The 15,897-nt window shown below is 47.4% G+C and overlaps 4 protein-coding genes and 1 pseudogene across 4 annotated transcripts; 3 read left to right on the forward strand and 2 right to left on the reverse strand.

The window, feature by feature from the left end:
* Positions 1-1,056: 1,056 nt before the first annotated feature.
* On the forward strand, positions 1,057-2,911 carry LOC100558292 (histone H1-like). The gene has a single exon (XM_003225042.4). The coding sequence runs from the start codon at positions 1,165-1,167 to the stop codon at positions 1,822-1,824; it is 660 nt and encodes a 219-aa protein (XP_003225090.2). The 5' UTR covers positions 1,057-1,164; the 3' UTR covers positions 1,825-2,911.
* Positions 2,912-3,479: 568 nt separating this feature from the next.
* Positions 3,480-4,367, reverse strand: LOC100567871 (histone H3). The gene has a single exon (XM_008117159.3). The coding sequence runs from the start codon at positions 3,983-3,985 to the stop codon at positions 3,575-3,577; it is 411 nt and encodes a 136-aa protein (XP_008115366.1). The 5' UTR covers positions 3,986-4,367; the 3' UTR covers positions 3,480-3,574.
* Positions 4,368-4,545: 178 nt separating this feature from the next.
* Positions 4,546-6,248, forward strand: LOC100558489 (histone H4). The gene has a single exon (XM_003225043.4). It carries the CDS (start codon positions 4,605-4,607, stop codon positions 4,914-4,916), a length of 312 nt encoding a protein of 103 aa, XP_003225091.1. The 5' UTR covers positions 4,546-4,604; the 3' UTR covers positions 4,917-6,248.
* A 1,444-nt stretch (positions 6,249-7,692) lies between these two features.
* Positions 7,693-12,944, forward strand: LOC100558690 (histone H3-like; annotated as a pseudogene).
* A 1,062-nt stretch (positions 12,945-14,006) lies between these two features.
* Positions 14,007-15,114, reverse strand: LOC134292611 (histone H1-like). The gene has a single exon (XM_062958102.1). It carries the CDS (start codon positions 15,065-15,067, stop codon positions 14,408-14,410), a length of 660 nt encoding a protein of 219 aa, XP_062814172.1. The 5' UTR covers positions 15,068-15,114; the 3' UTR covers positions 14,007-14,407.
* Between the last annotated feature and the right edge of the window lie 783 nt (positions 15,115-15,897).

The raw sequence follows: 15,897 nt of genomic DNA on the forward strand, positions 1-15,897 counted from the left end.
GGAAACGAAAGCCCGCCTCGTTCAACACTCTAGCCTATCCGCGATCAGATGGGCAGGGGAGTGGGGCGGGAAATTCAAGGGGCTGTCAGACTGAAACATTGTATAAATATGGCTTTATTTTGGTTATATGGTACCCTAGTAGACTGAATGATCACTACTAGAGTCCTTTTCAGCTGAATCGCTCAATAAAGACTCCTTGGCGGATTTTCCTTCAACTTTGGCGGACCTTCTTCATTTCGGCTTCAGGTTGTATAGCGGCTCATATTTTCCTATTGGCTCCGCCAAGGTCCGTTCTCTCAGGACCGGATTGGGACCCTCCTTAAGGGCCCGATCCCCTAAAGCGCAGTCGACAACAAATGTACCCTTTAAAAATATTTTTATCTGTATCAGATTACACAGAGAAGCCATTGAAATCCACAACCATGTGGACAGTTTCAATAGAAAAGAGGAAGCCACGAAATTGAACAAAATCAGGCTAACAGTATTTTTAAAAAGTCAAAAATCTGGACAGTAAATAAAGAACAACAATCTGAAAACAGGGTAATGCAAGACAGGACACAATAAGGGCCAGCTAACACCTCCCAACAAAGGATTCCCCCAGGTAGGAAGCAGCTAGGTTCTGAAGCTGCAGGGCTATTCAATGCTAAACGAGCTGGCCAATGGCAACATTCACACTTGCCTCAAGCAGACAATAATTCTTTCTCCCACCCTGGGCATTCCACAGAGATCTTCCACTTGCCTAGACCTCACAACCTCTGACCACCTGCCATAGATGTGGACAAAACGTCAGAAGAGAATGCTTCTGGAACATGGCCGTACAGCCTGGAAAATTCACAGCAACCCAGTGATTCTGGTCATGAAAGCCTTTCACAAGACATTGTAAGAATGTCGAGGACTAGGGGAAGAGGGCGGAGCCACGGCTGGCGCGCGCCGAAACCTGCTCAAATGGACCAATCAGGGCGTTGCTCCGCGCAATAAATAATAAGAGAGGCTAGAGAAGGGGGCGGGGCTAAGATTGGCGCGCGCGGAACGAGCTTTGAATGGGCCAATCAGGGAGCCGATGTGTTCTTATAAATACCAGGCGGCGCAGCGCTGAGCCCTCAAAATAAACTTGACACCGTGATTCATTCTCTTTGCAGGAGAAACTCATCTATTGTGACCGCCATGTCCGAGACGGCTCCCGAGGCTCCGGCGGAGGCGGCTCCTGCGGCCCCCGCAGCGAAGAAGGCCAAGAAGGCGGCGCCGAAGGCCAAGAAGCCGCGCAAGGCCTCCTCGGGCCCGAGCGTGACGGAGCTGCTGACCGAGGCGGTGGCGGCGTCCAAGGAGCGCAGCGGGGTCTCGCTGGCCGCGCTCAAGAAGGCGCTCTCGGCCGCGGGCTACGACGTGGAGCGGAACAACAGCCGCCTCAAGCTGGGCCTCAAGAGCCTCGTGGCCAAGGGCACGCTGGTCCAGACCAAGGGCACCGGCGCCTCGGGCTCCTTCAAGCTCAACAAGAAGCCTCCCGGGGACAGCAAGGCGGCGGCCAAGAGGAAGGCGCCCGCCAAGAGGCCCAGCGCGGCCGCCAAGAGGCCGGCAGGGGGCGCCCGCAAGAGCCCCAAGAAGCCCAAGGCCGCCGCCGCCGCGCCCAGGAAGAAGAGCCCCAAGAAGACCAAGGCCGCGCCGGCCAGGAAGTCCAAGGCCGCCGCCAAGAAGCCCGCCAAGAGCCCCAAGAAGACCAAGGCCCCCAGCAAGCCCAAGCCGAAGGCCAAGAGCCCCAAAGCCAAGCCCAGGCCGGCCAAGAGCCCCAAGGCCAAGAAGACCAAGGCGGCGCCCAAGAGAAAGTGAGCACACACACACCCCGCCGCCACCCCAACGGCTCTTTTCAGAGCCACCCACACGCTCCACCCGAAAGAGCTGAGACACTCCCAAGTCCCAGGTGCAAATGGTGACGGAAGATGGCTCATCTGGTGTCCAAAACAAGACCTTTGTGTTTGGCTACTGAGCACAAAGAGCTTTTGTCATGTTTTGGACACCGGAAGGATTTTTGGCAATAGCCCATTTCCTAGAGAAGTAGTGTCTATCAGACCTCTGAACAAACCTCAAGATTCTTGCTACAGATGCAGGCGAAACGCCAGGAAAGAATGCTACTGGAAGTCACAGTAACCCAGTGCCTGCATCCCTTGTTCAATATAGGCTGGATCGACACTGCCATATAATCCAGTTTCTAAATCCAGATTGTCTGGTTTTATCTGCTTTGAACTGGGTTATATGTTGTCTCCACACTGTCATACCAAGTTCAAAGCAGATCATTGGGATTCAGAAACTGGATGATACGGCAGTGTAGATGGGCCTTTAGATTCATAATTCCTCTTATATCAATTTATTTCCAAATGTTTGCTGAACCTTGGCGTGAGAAGGTGGAAAGTAAACAAAACCTATTGAAATCAAGTGATCGATAATCACGAGCCTGAACTCGGTACTTAATTTTCTTAACTGACGTTAAGAGGGATTTAGTGACATTGCTTGAGCTGTCCTGGGAATCCTGTACATCGTAGTCCTACGATTTATTTATTTACTACATTTATATCCCGCCTTTCACACCCTGAAGGGGACTCAAGAGTGGCTTACAAATTGTATGTACATACAATATATTATTAGCACAGCACAATATTAGCATTATATATTACTGTATTGAACTATACTGCTATAAAGGTAAAGGTTTCCCCTGGTGTTAAGTCCAGTCGTGTCTGACTCGGGGTTGGTGCTCATCTCCATTTCTAAGCCGAAGAGCCGATGTTGTCTGTAGACATCTCCAAGGTCATGTAGCCGGCACGACTGCATAGAGCGCCGTTACCTTCCCGCCGGAGCGGTACCTATTGATCTACTCACATTGGCATGTTTTTGAACTGCTAGGTTGGCAGAAGCTGGAGCTAACAGCAGCCACTCACGCCACTCCCAGGGTTTGAACCTGTTACCTTTTGGTCTGCAAGTTCGGCAGCTCAGTGCTTTAACACACTTCGCCTACTACTACTACTGCTATACTGTATTATTATTACTATTATTATTACTAATATTACATGTAATATATAATAATTATATTGTATTATTAGTATTATATTGTATTACATCGTGTTATTAATATTATATGTATACGTATACATTATATTATTATATATTGGCCCCATAGCATCAGCTGGTGATGGAGGGAGGGGGCCTCCAACTGATGGCATAGGTGACAAGATGTCCAGCTGCATTAATTCTACAGGGACATGCATCCCTAATCTGATACTCAAGTGCTATGTCACGTTAGCCGAGTCAAGAAATTAACTATAGAAGTGCACTGTAGATGCACCCTAGGACCTGAGATCACGGTTCAAACGTTCATAGGACAATGGGAAACACTGGGCAACATAGTATAGGTGTACTTGAAGGCACACAACAAGGATCTATTAACTGATTTCAATGTAGTAAAACCCAGACGCACCTTCAGACACGGATTGGGTGTCCCAGCTCTTTTGGACGTTGTGCTGGCCCTGAAAAGAGCCTTTGGGTCGTTGTGAAAGGGGGGGGGGTGGAGCGGCATAACCTTGCGGTCTCAAGCCCTCTCCCCGCGGATGCGCCGGGCGAGCTGGATGTCCTTGGGCATGATGGTGACGCGCTTGGCGTGGATGGCGCAGAGGTTGGTGTCCTCGAAGAGCCCCACCAGGTAGGCCTCGCTCGCCTCCTGCAGCGCCATCACGGCCGAGCTCTGGAAGCGCAGGTCCGTCTTGAAGTCCTGCGCGATCTCCCGCACCAGGCGCTGGAAGGGCAGCTTCCGGATCAGCAGCTCCGTCGACTTCTGGTAGCGCCGGATCTCCCGCAGGGCCACGGTGCCCGGGCGGTAGCGGTGAGGCTTCTTCACGCCCCCAGTGGCCGGCGCGCTCTTACGGGCTGCTTTCGTCGCCAGCTGCTTGCGAGGCGCCTTCCCGCCGGTGGACTTGCGAGCCGTCTGCTTGGTTCTTGCCATCCTCTCTTTGGAGACAGACAACTAAAGATCCAAAGCCACGAGTTTAAAAGTAAATGAACTCTCGCAAGACGCTGATGGGAATTTATAGCCTCTATCCCTCTTCTGGTTGGCTGAGAGCTGCAGGATTTTAAAATAGAATTTCCCGGGCTAAACAGGGATTGGACAATATTATTTATAGCTACCTCCTCCTCTTCTGATTGGCTGGGAGAGCAAGGATTATTCAAAAAGAATTTTCCACTGCTAAGCAGTGATTGGTCAATGTGTGTGCCTTAATGTTACTTGTCGATATAAGGCGATCCATTAATATCATAGGACTTTCTTAGCCAAGAAATAAAGGTAAAGGTAAAACGTCTATTTCAGCTTGAGTTGTTTTTTCCCCTAGACGGAATTTTCCCAAGCATAGATGCACCTGATTAGTCAGTTACCAAACTCCAAGCCGCTGATTGGTGGAGAAACTGGTGCGGCGAACAAAGCAGAAGCGGGGCGGGGCAGAAGAGAGCGCAACTCTGACTGTGAAGTTTTCACTCAGGTCGGGTACATTCCTATATAAGCCCGCGTATCCGCCGCTGCTTTCACTAGTTCTTTGTTTCTGGAGGAGAGAGGTAGTTTACTTGCTGTCATGTCTGGTCGCGGGAAAGGCGGAAAGGGTCTCGGGAAAGGAGGAGCCAAGAGGCACCGCAAAGTCCTCCGGGATAACATCCAAGGCATCACCAAGCCAGCCATTCGCCGCTTGGCTCGCCGCGGAGGTGTCAAGCGTATTTCGGGCTTGATCTACGAGGAAACCCGGGGCGTCCTGAAGGTCTTCCTGGAGAATGTGATCCGCGATGCTGTGACTTACACCGAACACGCCAAGAGGAAGACCGTCACCGCCATGGATGTGGTCTATGCCCTGAAGCGCCAGGGCCGCACTCTGTACGGATTTGGCGGCTAAGTTTAGGAAAGACATCTAAATCAACTCAAAGGCCCTTATCAGGGCCGCCCACACTTTCACCAAAAGAACTGAGGTTACTTAAGGAGGTGCCAGAAAAGATTTCTGAATTAATACAACTGAAGCTTTTATAGAATTTAGGGAAGATTGCAAGAAGTCTACATCTTGGGTTGCTGTGAGTTTTCTGGGCTGTATGGCCATGTTCTAGAAGCATTCTCTCCTGACGTTTTGACCACATCTATGGCAGGCATCCTCGAGTTGTGAGGTCTGTTGGAAACTAGGAAAGTGAGGTTTATATAAGTATCAAAGGTACAGGGTGGGTGAAAGAACTCTTGTCTGTTGGAGGCAAGTGTGGATGTTGCAGTTGGCCAGCTTGATTAGCATTGAATGGCCCTGCAGCTTCCTGCCTGGGGGAATCCTTTGTTGGGAGATGTTAACTGGCTCTGATTGTTTCCTGGTTTGATTGACGTACTTCAGTGCTTTGTAATCATAGCAGCTGTAGTTTGGGGAGGCACCAGCACTAGCAGAGAAGGCTTAAGACCTTAAAACTACAAGTTGCACATTCAATTGCATTAAGCAATGGCAGTTTAAAGTGTCAAACTGCATTAATTCTACAGTGTAGGCACACCCCCAGAGTTTATTTATAAGGGTATATTTATATAGTTGGAGTCTAGTATGCTTCATTTAATCCTCTCAACCAGCCTCCATTGTCTTACCTTCCAGGCTCTTGCTTGGAACCGGTTTTTGGCTTTTTTAATGCTATTTTCTAAGTTCAGCCTGGTTTTTTTCTTCCTCATTCCTCACAAACTATTCCTCAATCTCTTCAAGACTGCTTTTAAGAGGAAACTGAAAAATGAACAAAATTTGGCTGCCAGTATTTTTTAAAAAAACTCTAAAATCAGGACAGCAAATAAAGAACAACATCCAAAAATGGGAATTCCAAATAGGAAACAATCAGGGCCAGCTAACACCTTCCAAAAAAGTTTTAAGTTACTACATGGCCCCCCAGGCAGGAAGCAGCCAGGTTTTGAAGCTGCGATGCCATTCAATGTTAATCAAGCCGGCCAAACTGCAACATTCGCACTTGCCTCAAACAAAGAGTTCTTTCCCCCAACCTTCACTTTCCAGATATATTCCACAGATATATCAACCCCAATTGCCTAGTTTCAAACAGACCTCACAACCTCTGAGGATGCCTGCCATAGATGTGGGTGAAACATCAGCAGAGAATGCTGCTGGAACATGGCCATACAGCCTAGAAAGCTCACAGCAATCCACTCATTTTTGTTTAAATGCACCTATTCCCTGGAAAGTAAAGAAACTTGCAAAGATAAATGCGACTTTTATTCTAGCAACAGTCTTCAGCATCTTAGAAACCAAGACATATCTGTTGCTGTGTGCCTTCAAGTTATTTCCGAATATATGGCGATCCTAATATGACCTATCAAAGGATTTTCCAGGCAAGGTTTGTTCAGAAAGGATTTTTCTTTGCCTTCCCCTGAGACTGAGAGAGTGTGATTTGCTTAAAGTCACCCAATAGGTTTCTATGGGAAGTTGGGATTTGAACCCCGCTCTCTGTTCCTAATCCAGCAATCAGACCGGTACACCATGATGCCCTTTAGTCAGCTAACACACTTGTGTAAAATCTATTATAATATATATTACTATTATTTATTGTATAAAATCTATACCTTGATACCATGATGCAATTATTAGTCTTTAGCACTTGTTTTAAGATACTACATGGACCTTTCTTTTCTTTTCTTCTTTACTGCAGCAGACTAACACAGCTTCCATCTTTTAATTTGTGTTCCTAACAAAGTGCAAGTAGCAAATAAATGAGAAAGTAAATTTCTTTAAAACATATCAGTTGTGTGTTAATGGAAACTTTTTAACCACCATCACAAATTTCTGCTGCAAGAATCATATACTAAAGCAGGTCTGTAGCCCCATTAAAGAAAACATCATCGGTTACCTAGTTTTCCCTAAACAGCAGTAATGAAAGCCAATTGAAATACTGCAAAGTATTAGCAAAGTAAATTAATTTTGAGCACTACCTATAGTACAAATAGGCCTCAGTTAGTGTAATGTTATTTAAGGATACAGAAACATTTGGAGTCCAGCAGATAGTTCTCCCTATGCATAGGATATAGAACAACTTGTATCATGTTGCAATGTGCCTTCAAGTTAATTGTTTTATTCAATCTAACATATGACTTTCTTAGCAAGATTTATTCAGAGATTTGCTATTACCTACCTCTAAGATTAAATCTGGAAAATTAATGTAGTTTGACAACACTTGAATGCTATGCTATGAAATTATGACCACTGTAGTTTTACAAGGTCTTCTCTGCCAAAAGAGTGCTAGCACTTCACTAAACTAGAACTCCGAGGATTGTATGGCCTTGATCCATGTTAAAATGTTTTTAAACTGCCTTAATTCCTCAGTGCAGATGTAAACTAAGTCTGACTCCAGCTTGTTGCAAGCTCCAGACAAGGTGTAGGGAGCATGTAACATACTAGGTCTCACGCTGTGATATTGCTTTAAACAAAAAAAAGTCGAAAGGAGAGTGGTTGCCATGAATATATAAAAAATATTTTCTAGTCTATAAATAAAGCCAAACAGTTATAGGGCGACGCTTATTGAGAAGCAGAAAGGGCGCCAAAATGCGAGAGAGGCCTGACGCTTCTTGATTGGTCAGTTTAAAATTCCATTCAACTCGTTCATTGGACAGGCTTCCAAGCGGCGAGAACACTGGATGCTTTCACTCAGGTCGGATCCCAGACTATATAAAGGCTGCCGTGCTGCACTCCAGAGTATTTCTTCTTCGTGAAGGGAAGTGTTGTGAGAGGAAAGATGTCTGGTCGCGGAAAGGGAGGGAAAGGTCTGGGGAAAGGAGGAGCCAAGAGGCACCGCAAAGTCCTCCGGGATAACATCCAAGGCATCACAAAGCCGGCCATCCGTCGCTTGGCTCGCCGCGGAGGCGTCAAACGTATTTCGGGCTTGATCTATGAGGAAACTCGGGGCGTGTTGAAGGTCTTCTTGGAGAACGTGATCCGAGATGCTGTGACTTACACTGAACATGCCAAGAGGAAGACCGTCACCGCCATGGATGTGGTCTATGCCCTGAAGCGCCAGGGCCGCACTCTGTATGGCTTTGGAGGCTGAAAGGCTTGTGCTGTGCTTCTCAACAAAACTCAAAGGCCCTTTTCAGGGCCACCAACTTCTGCAAGAAAAGAGCTGTCATGGGAGTTTCTTTCCTCATCACTTAAAAAAGAATCGTTTTGTGTGGATTGTTTCTTGTTTTGAAGAGTACAGGAGGATTAATTTAAGACTAGAAATTATAATGTACTATGGGAATGCCCATACATTGTGTACTGCAAGACTCCGCTTTCTCCCTTTGCTTTTAATAGTTGATAGCTATAGTATATTCAGGAACTGATGTTTTATCTTTTGTAGGAAGTCTTTTTATGTTTGCTTATTTCAAAATTGCTTTTAGAAAGAAATGGTCTACCCAGTTTGCCTCAAGGAATTACAAGATTCCTTAGTATGCTGATAGACCAATACAGCAATGTCTTTGAATACTAATTCAAGATAATAGTGTTGTGGGTTTTTTTCTCAAATACAAGCAGGGATGTGTTATTGCCCCTACCTTATTTTCCATCTTCATCGTTATGATACTTCACCTTGTTGATGGGAAGCTTCCCACCAGAGTGGAAATCATCTATCAGACAGATGGCAAGCTTTTTAACCTCAGCAGACTGAAAGCCAAAACCAAGGTCACCACATCTATTATAGAACTCCAATATGCTGATGACAACGTAGTCTGCGCACTCAGAAGACCTAAAAGCCACTCTAAACACATTTGCAGAAGCATATGAGAAGTTTGGCCTCTCATTGAACATCAAGAAAATCAAAGTGCTCTTCCAACAGGCACCAGCTAATCCCTCTGCAATGCCAGGAATACAGCTTAATGGCGTCACATTAGAAAACGTTGACAATTTCCGCTACCTTGGCAGCCACCTCTCCACAAAAGCCAACCTTGACATTGAAATACAACACCACCTGAGCTCTGCGAGTGCAGCATTTTTCCATATGAAGCAGAGTGTTTGATGATCGAGACATCCATAGAGATACCAAGGTGTTTGTTTACAAAGCCATTCCCCTCCCAACCCTGCTCTACGCCTGCGAAACGTGGACGGTCTACAGACATCACACCCAACTCCTGGAGCGTTTCCATCAGCGTTGCTTCAGAAAAATCCTGCAAATCTCTTGGGAAGACAGGCGGACAAATGTCAGTGTGCTTGAGGAAGCAAAGACCACCAGCACTGAAGCGATGTTCCTATGCCATCAACTCTGCTGGGCTGGCCACATTGTCCGAATGCCCGATCACCGTCTCCCAAAGCAGCTACTCTACTCCGAACTCAAGAATTGGAAATGTAATGTTGGTGGGCAGGAAAAGAGATTTAAAGATGGGCTTAAAGCCAACCTTAAAAACTGTGGCGTAGACACTGAGAACTGGGAAGCCCTGGCCCTTGAGCGCTCTAACTGGTGGTCAGCTGTGACCAGCAGTGCTGCGGATTTAAGAGGCACGAATGGAGGGCTTAAGGGAGAAACGTGCCAAGAGGAAGGAGTATCAAGCCAACCCTGACCGAGACCGCCTTCCACCTGGAAACTGATGTCCTCATTGCGGGAGAACATGCAGATCAACCACCTAAGAACCCACCCCCGAGACACCAGAGATGGAAAACCATCATCCTCAAATTACGTGGGATCGCCTAAGTAAGTAAAGTACAACTGAAATTTGTATTGCACACCTTCAAGCTGTTTTGGACTTACACCATCTCTAAGACCACTTTAATATCCTGCTGGCACCAGATCATAGAAGCTCTGGTGAGTGCTTGAACATTAATCCTAGAGCTGGAAGAGACCAAAAGGATTTAGCCGCCAAAATTTATTTTTTTCATGTGACTACAATTCCTTTAGTCCTTAGGAAATAAATGCCCAGCGAGTGAGAAATACTGAATTCAGTAGGAAAACAAGAACAGCCTCAGGCCCTTTCCTTTTCCCCCTCAGCCGCTTAAGGAAAAGGAAGGGGCCTGAGGCTGTGAGGAATTGTGGTTGTTGAAGTCCAAAACACCTGGAGGACCCAAGTTTGCCCATGCCTGGAGTAGCCCAACCCCATTCTGCCATGCAGAAAAATACAATCAAGCCACTCCCAACAGATGGCCATCCAGCCTCTGTTTAAAAACTTCCAGAGAAAGAGATTCCACTAGACTTTGAGTATTTGCAACGAAACCCAGGTACATCTACACTGTAGAATTGATGCAGTTTGGTGTCATTTTTACTGCCATGTCCAATGCTACAGATTCCCTGGAGTTTTAGTTTTATAAGGCCCTCAGTTCTCTGCCAAAAAGTGCTGGTGTCTTATTACCAGATTACAAATCCCCAGATCCCATAGCCATCAGCCAGTGTTGGAGATAATCTTCTCAAGCCTCCTCAATTTGATGTTTGTCTGTTTTAAATTATGTTGTTATGTATCCCAAAGTATTTGTCTTATTTGGTTTTGTGGTTGTGTTGTCTCTTTGTAATAAAGCAGTGGGAGGGGCTGCGGACCATGTGACTTGATCAGTGACCGTTTAGAATGTTCAGTTTTCAAAAGGGACGACAGTCTTTTGAGCCTTGAGTCAGCTTGAGTGCTGAAGCTAATGTTAGAAGCTAGGAACTGTTGAGGCTTGTGTTTGCTTTGAAAGTAAACTCTTATTAAAGAGAACTGCATAGAGTAACATAGTTTATGAAGAAACAGTTAAAGTTTATAAGTTTAATAAACAAACTCTCTATAAATGTTTTGATGTTTATCCTGACAAAAGAAATTTGCCTATATGCAAATTTGCCAAATGCATGAAATTATAAGTAAGCAAACATTGTTACTTGTATCTTTGCCGGCTTAAAGCAGCAAATAAATTCAAGGAACGCTCCTCTCAAACTCAGCTACCCCGACAGGATTTCTGATTCTAACAGGTTGTGATCCCTTCCACCCCAATAGCCAAGTAGAGCCCTCAGTGGCACAGAGAGTTAAACTGCTCAGCTGCTGAACTTGCTGACCGAAAGGTCGGCGGTTCCAATCCGGGGAGTTGGGTGAACCCCTGCTGTTAGCCCCAGCTTCTGCCAACCTAGCAGTTTGAAAACATGCAAATGTGAGTAGATCAATAGGTACCGCTCTGGCGGGAAGGTAACGGCACTCCATGTAGTCATGCTGGCCACATGACCTTGGAGGCATTTATGGACAACACTGGCTCTTTGGCTTAGAAATGGAGATGAGCATCAGCCCCCAGAGTCAGACACGACTAGACTTAATGTCAGGGGAAAACCTTTATCTTTACCTTACACCCAGAAGGCGATATTTCTGTGACTTGCCCTGGCTGGTTTCATTATCTTTGAGGCAGATGCAGCAGGAAAAGGCGATTAAGTCCCCATGCAACTGTATCACTTGTATTGTTTTAGTGGGGCATAAAGATAAAACTCCTTCCAGAAGAGGAACCTTTGCTTGGTTCAGAATCTACTTGTGAGAAATGTATTCAATGTGTTGTCGAAGGCTTTCATGGCCACAATCGCTACCTCAGGTTGCTGTGAGCTTTCCGGGCCGTATGGCCATATTCCAGAAGCATTCTCTCCTGACGTTTCACCCACATCTATGGCAGGCATCCTCAGAGGTTGTGAGGTCACACCTCTGGATGCCACCCATAGATGTGTCCGAAACGTCAGGAGAGAATGTTTCTGGGACATGGCCATGCAGCTCAGAAAACTCACAGCAAACCAATGAATTCAATATTTTTTTTTCCACTCAAGGTTCCTGTAAACAGGGCTATGCCTTTAAATACTTCTGATTCCAGTATGCCCCTTGTGTTCTTTACCGTAAACTTCTAAATTCAAATTTCCTGGGTAGTATCTTTGCCAGAGAATGGAAGCAGCAGATGTCGTCAGGGAAGGCTGTTGCTAGGAGAGATAATCCCTCAGACCAGAGAACAAAGGCAGACCGTGGGCGGGGGGAGCACCAGTAACCAATGAGAAAGAGTTTAGCGTCAGTGAGCCAATCATGACAGAACGCGGGAAGTTCGAAAATCCCCAACGGTCGATTTGAGAAGTTCAGCCAATCAGGAAGAAGAGAAGCGGCTATAAATACCCAGCGCGGCCCGCAGATACTGTCAGTGTTGAAGTGAAGTGAGGAAGAGAAGGTTGTCGAAGTTCTTGCTGCTGTTCATTTGGAGAAATGGCCAGGACCAAGCAGACGGCTCGCAAGTCCACCGGCGGGAAGGCGCCCCGCAAGCAGCTGGCGACGAAAGCAGCCCGTAAGAGCGCGCCGGCCACCGGGGGCGTGAAGAAGCCTCACCGCTACCGCCCGGGCACCGTGGCCCTGCGGGAGATCCGGCGCTACCAGAAGTCGACGGAGCTGCTGATCCGGAAGCTGCCCTTCCAGCGCCTGGTGCGGGAGATCGCGCAGGACTTCAAGACGGACCTGCGCTTCCAGAGCTCGGCCGTGATGGCGCTGCAGGAGGCGAGCGAGGCCTACCTGGTGGGGCTCTTCGAGGACACCAACCTCTGCGCCATCCACGCCAAGCGCGTCACCATCATGCCCAAGGACATCCAGCTCGCCCGGCGCATCCGCGGGGAGAGGGCGTGAAGACACCCCCGCTTTCACAACGACCCAAAGGCTCTTTTCAGAGCCACCCAACTTTTCATTTTGAAAGGAGCTCGTTTTTGCTGCCATTTTTATCTACATCAAAGTTGGGCCCTTCGGGTGTTTTGTACTTTTAACTCCCACCATTCCTAACAGCCTCAGGTTTAAGGGGCTGAGGGGGGAAAGGAAAGGTCTTGAGGCTGTTAGGAATGATGGGGGTTAAAGTACAAAACACCCAAAGGGCCCAACTTTGCTTATGAGCCTGCAGGCCAGTTAAGGTTTTGTAAGGCACTCTTGAGTGCCCTCGTCAGAAAAGTAACAATTATCTAAAAATATATACTCTAACAAATAACCATGGTATGTATGTGTGTGTGTGTATGTATATATATATATATATATATATATATATATATATATATATATATATATATATATATATATCTGATTTTGGTTCAGAACTGGCTTGCCTTTGTGCCTTTCTGAGGCTGAGTGTGACTCGGCCCTTCCACACAGCCATATAACCCACAAAATAAAGGCAGAAAATCCCACAATATCTGTTTTTTGGACTGGGTAATCTTGAGTCCACACTGCCATATATCCCAGTTCAAAGCAGATAATGTGGAATTTTATTCAGCTGTGTGGAAGGGGCCTCAGACTGGAATTTAGGTTTCCCAGAGGTATCTAAATATCTACATGTACAAGTGTGTGTGTTTTTTAAAAAAAAAAATCTTAAGACTTGAAGGCTTTCATGGGCAGCATCACTGATTTACTGTGCTGTGAGTTTTCCTGGACCTTCCACAGATATATAAACCCACACTTGCATAGTTTTCCAACAGACCACACAACCTCTGGGGATGCCTGCCATAGATGGGCAAAACGTCAGGAGAGGATGCTTCTGGAACATGGCCAGACAGCCTAGAAAACTCACAGTAATCCTTAAGGTTCCTATGGTTTTCACTTACAGTAGTCTCACTTATCCAACATAAACGGGCCAGCAGAATGTTGGGATAAGCGAATATGTTGTATAATAAGGAGGCATTAAGGAAAAGCCTATTAAACATCAAATTAGGCTATGATTTTACAAATTAAACACCAAAACATGTTATACAACACATTTGACAGAAAAAGTAGTTCAATGTGCAGTAATGCTATGTAGGAATTACAGGGTTGTTGTATGTCTTTCGGGCTGTGTGGCCATGTTCCAGAAGCATTCTCTCCTGACGTTTCGCCCACATCTATGGCAGGCATCCTCAGAGGTTGTGAGGTATACCTCACAACCTCTGAGGATGCCTGCCATAGATGTGGGCGAAACGTCAGGAGAGAATGCTTCTGGAACATGGCCACACAGCCCGAAAGACATACAACAACCCTGTGATTCTGGCCATGAAAGCCTTCGACAACACATATGTAGGAATTACTGTATTTATGAATATAGCACCAAAATATCACGATATATTGAAAACATTGACTACAAAAATGTCTTGGATAATCCAGAACGTTTGGATAAGCGAGGGTTGGATAAGTGAGACTACTGTATTTATATACTGCCTTTCGCACCCTTGCGGGGGGGGGGGGACTCGAGGCGGTTTATATCTCAACCATGGCAGCCTTTTGAGTGGAGAAGAGCTGCACTGAAAAGGGGCGTGGAAACTCCCTGCTTTGGGGGTTTTTCAAAGAGGCTGTATGGGCATCTGCTGGGAGAGCTTTGATGGTGCCTCCCTGCATGGCCCTTGGAGGGTGTCTCAGCTCTTTCGGGTGGAGCGTGTGGGTGGCTCTGAAAAGAGCCGTTGGGGTGGCGGCGGGGTGTGTGTGTGCTCACTTTCTCTTGGGCGCCGCCTTGGTCTTCTTGGCCTTGGGGCTCTTGGCCGGCCTGGGCTTGGCTTTGGGGCTCTTGGCCTTCGGCTTGGGCTTGCTGGGGGCCTTGGTCTTCTTGGGGCTCTTGGCGGGCTTCTTGGCGGCGGCCTTGGGCTTCCTGGGCGGCGCGGCCTTGGTCTTCTTGGGGCTCTTCTTCCTGGGCGCGGCGGCGGCGGCCTTGGGCTTCTTGGGGCTCTTGCGGGCGCCCCCTGCCGGCCTCTTGGCGGCCGCGCTGGGCCTCTTGGCGGGCGCCTTCCTCTTGGCCGCCGCCTTGCTGTCCCCGGGAGGCTTCTTGTTGAGCTTGAAGGAGCCCGAGGCGCCGGTGCCCTTGGTCTGGACCAGCGTGCCCTTGGCCACGAGACTCTTGAGGCCCAGCTTGAGGCGGCTGTTGTTCCGCTCCACGTCGTAGCCCGCGGCCGAGAGCGCCTTCTTGAGCGCGGCCAGCGAGACCCCGCTGCGCTCCTTGGACGCCGCCACCGCCTCGGTCAGCAGCTCCGTCACGCTCGGGCCCGAGGAGGCCTTGCGCGGCTTCTTGGCCTTCGGCGCCGCCTTCTTGGCCTTCTTCGCTGCGGGGGCCGCAGGAGCCGCCTCCGCCGGAGCCTCGGGAGCAGTCTCGGACATGGCGGTCACAATAGATGAGTTTCTCCTGCAAAGAGAATGAATCACGGTGTCAAGTTTATTTTGAGGGCTCAGCGCTGCGCCGCCTGGTATTTATACCGACGGAGTAGCGCCCTGATTGGTCTATCCAAAGTATTTTTCCGCGCGCGCCAAGAGTAGCTCCGCCCCCTTCTCAGCCTCTACTATTATATACAGCGCGATGCGGCGCCCTGATTGGTCAATTTGAGCTGGTTTCAGTGCGTGCCAGTCATGGCTCCGCCCCTTTCACGTTCCTTGACATTCGTACATTCTTTCTTCTTAAACTAAAGTCCAAAACACCCGCAGGGCTCAAGTTTTCCTATGCCTGATGCACCTAAAGACTTTAAAGAGGAACGTGGATGGACGGGGTTCTTTTTTTTTTCATCCTTTGTTCTCTGCTGCCACCTTGCGGCACGTTATGTTCGATGCAGCAACCTGTTTTACAGCTATACTAACAAAGACAGTAAATGTCTCCATACCGCACTGCGTATATTAATTCGCCCTTTTAATAAAAGGCACCTTCTTGAGAGTTTTGATCCTCTGATAAGAAGATGTATTGTGCTCACACATTGATACTGACCACTGTGGAGATCTAAATGACTAATATCACCTGCAGCCTTTTAAGAAGTTGAGGACAAGGGTGATGGTTGGCATCTTTCTTGGCCTTACATTTTCAAAACTATATAAATATGTTTGGTTGCGCTCGACATCGCCTGAGGTCTTAATAAGTACTCGAATGGATTGATATCCCCAAATGTAAAGTTGTTGTTTGTCTTAAAGGCGCCGCCACATTTTTTTCTCTTCCCTTTCCGTTT

This window comes from Anolis carolinensis, chromosome 6, assembly GCF_035594765.1.
Source record: "Anolis carolinensis isolate JA03-04 chromosome 6, rAnoCar3.1.pri, whole genome shotgun sequence".
NCBI classification, from domain to species: domain Eukaryota; kingdom Metazoa; phylum Chordata; class Lepidosauria; order Squamata; family Dactyloidae; genus Anolis; species Anolis carolinensis.

Coding starts and splice junctions, on each gene's coding strand:
- LOC100558292 (XM_003225042.4), top strand. CDS start 1,165: ATGTCCGAGACGGCTCCCGAGGCTCCGGCGGAGGCGGCTCCTGCGGCC.
- LOC100567871 (XM_008117159.3), bottom strand. CDS start 3,985: ATGGCAAGAACCAAGCAGACGGCTCGCAAGTCCACCGGCGGGAAGGCG.
- LOC100558489 (XM_003225043.4), top strand. CDS start 4,605: ATGTCTGGTCGCGGGAAAGGCGGAAAGGGTCTCGGGAAAGGAGGAGCC.
- LOC134292611 (XM_062958102.1), bottom strand. CDS start 15,067: ATGTCCGAGACTGCTCCCGAGGCTCCGGCGGAGGCGGCTCCTGCGGCC.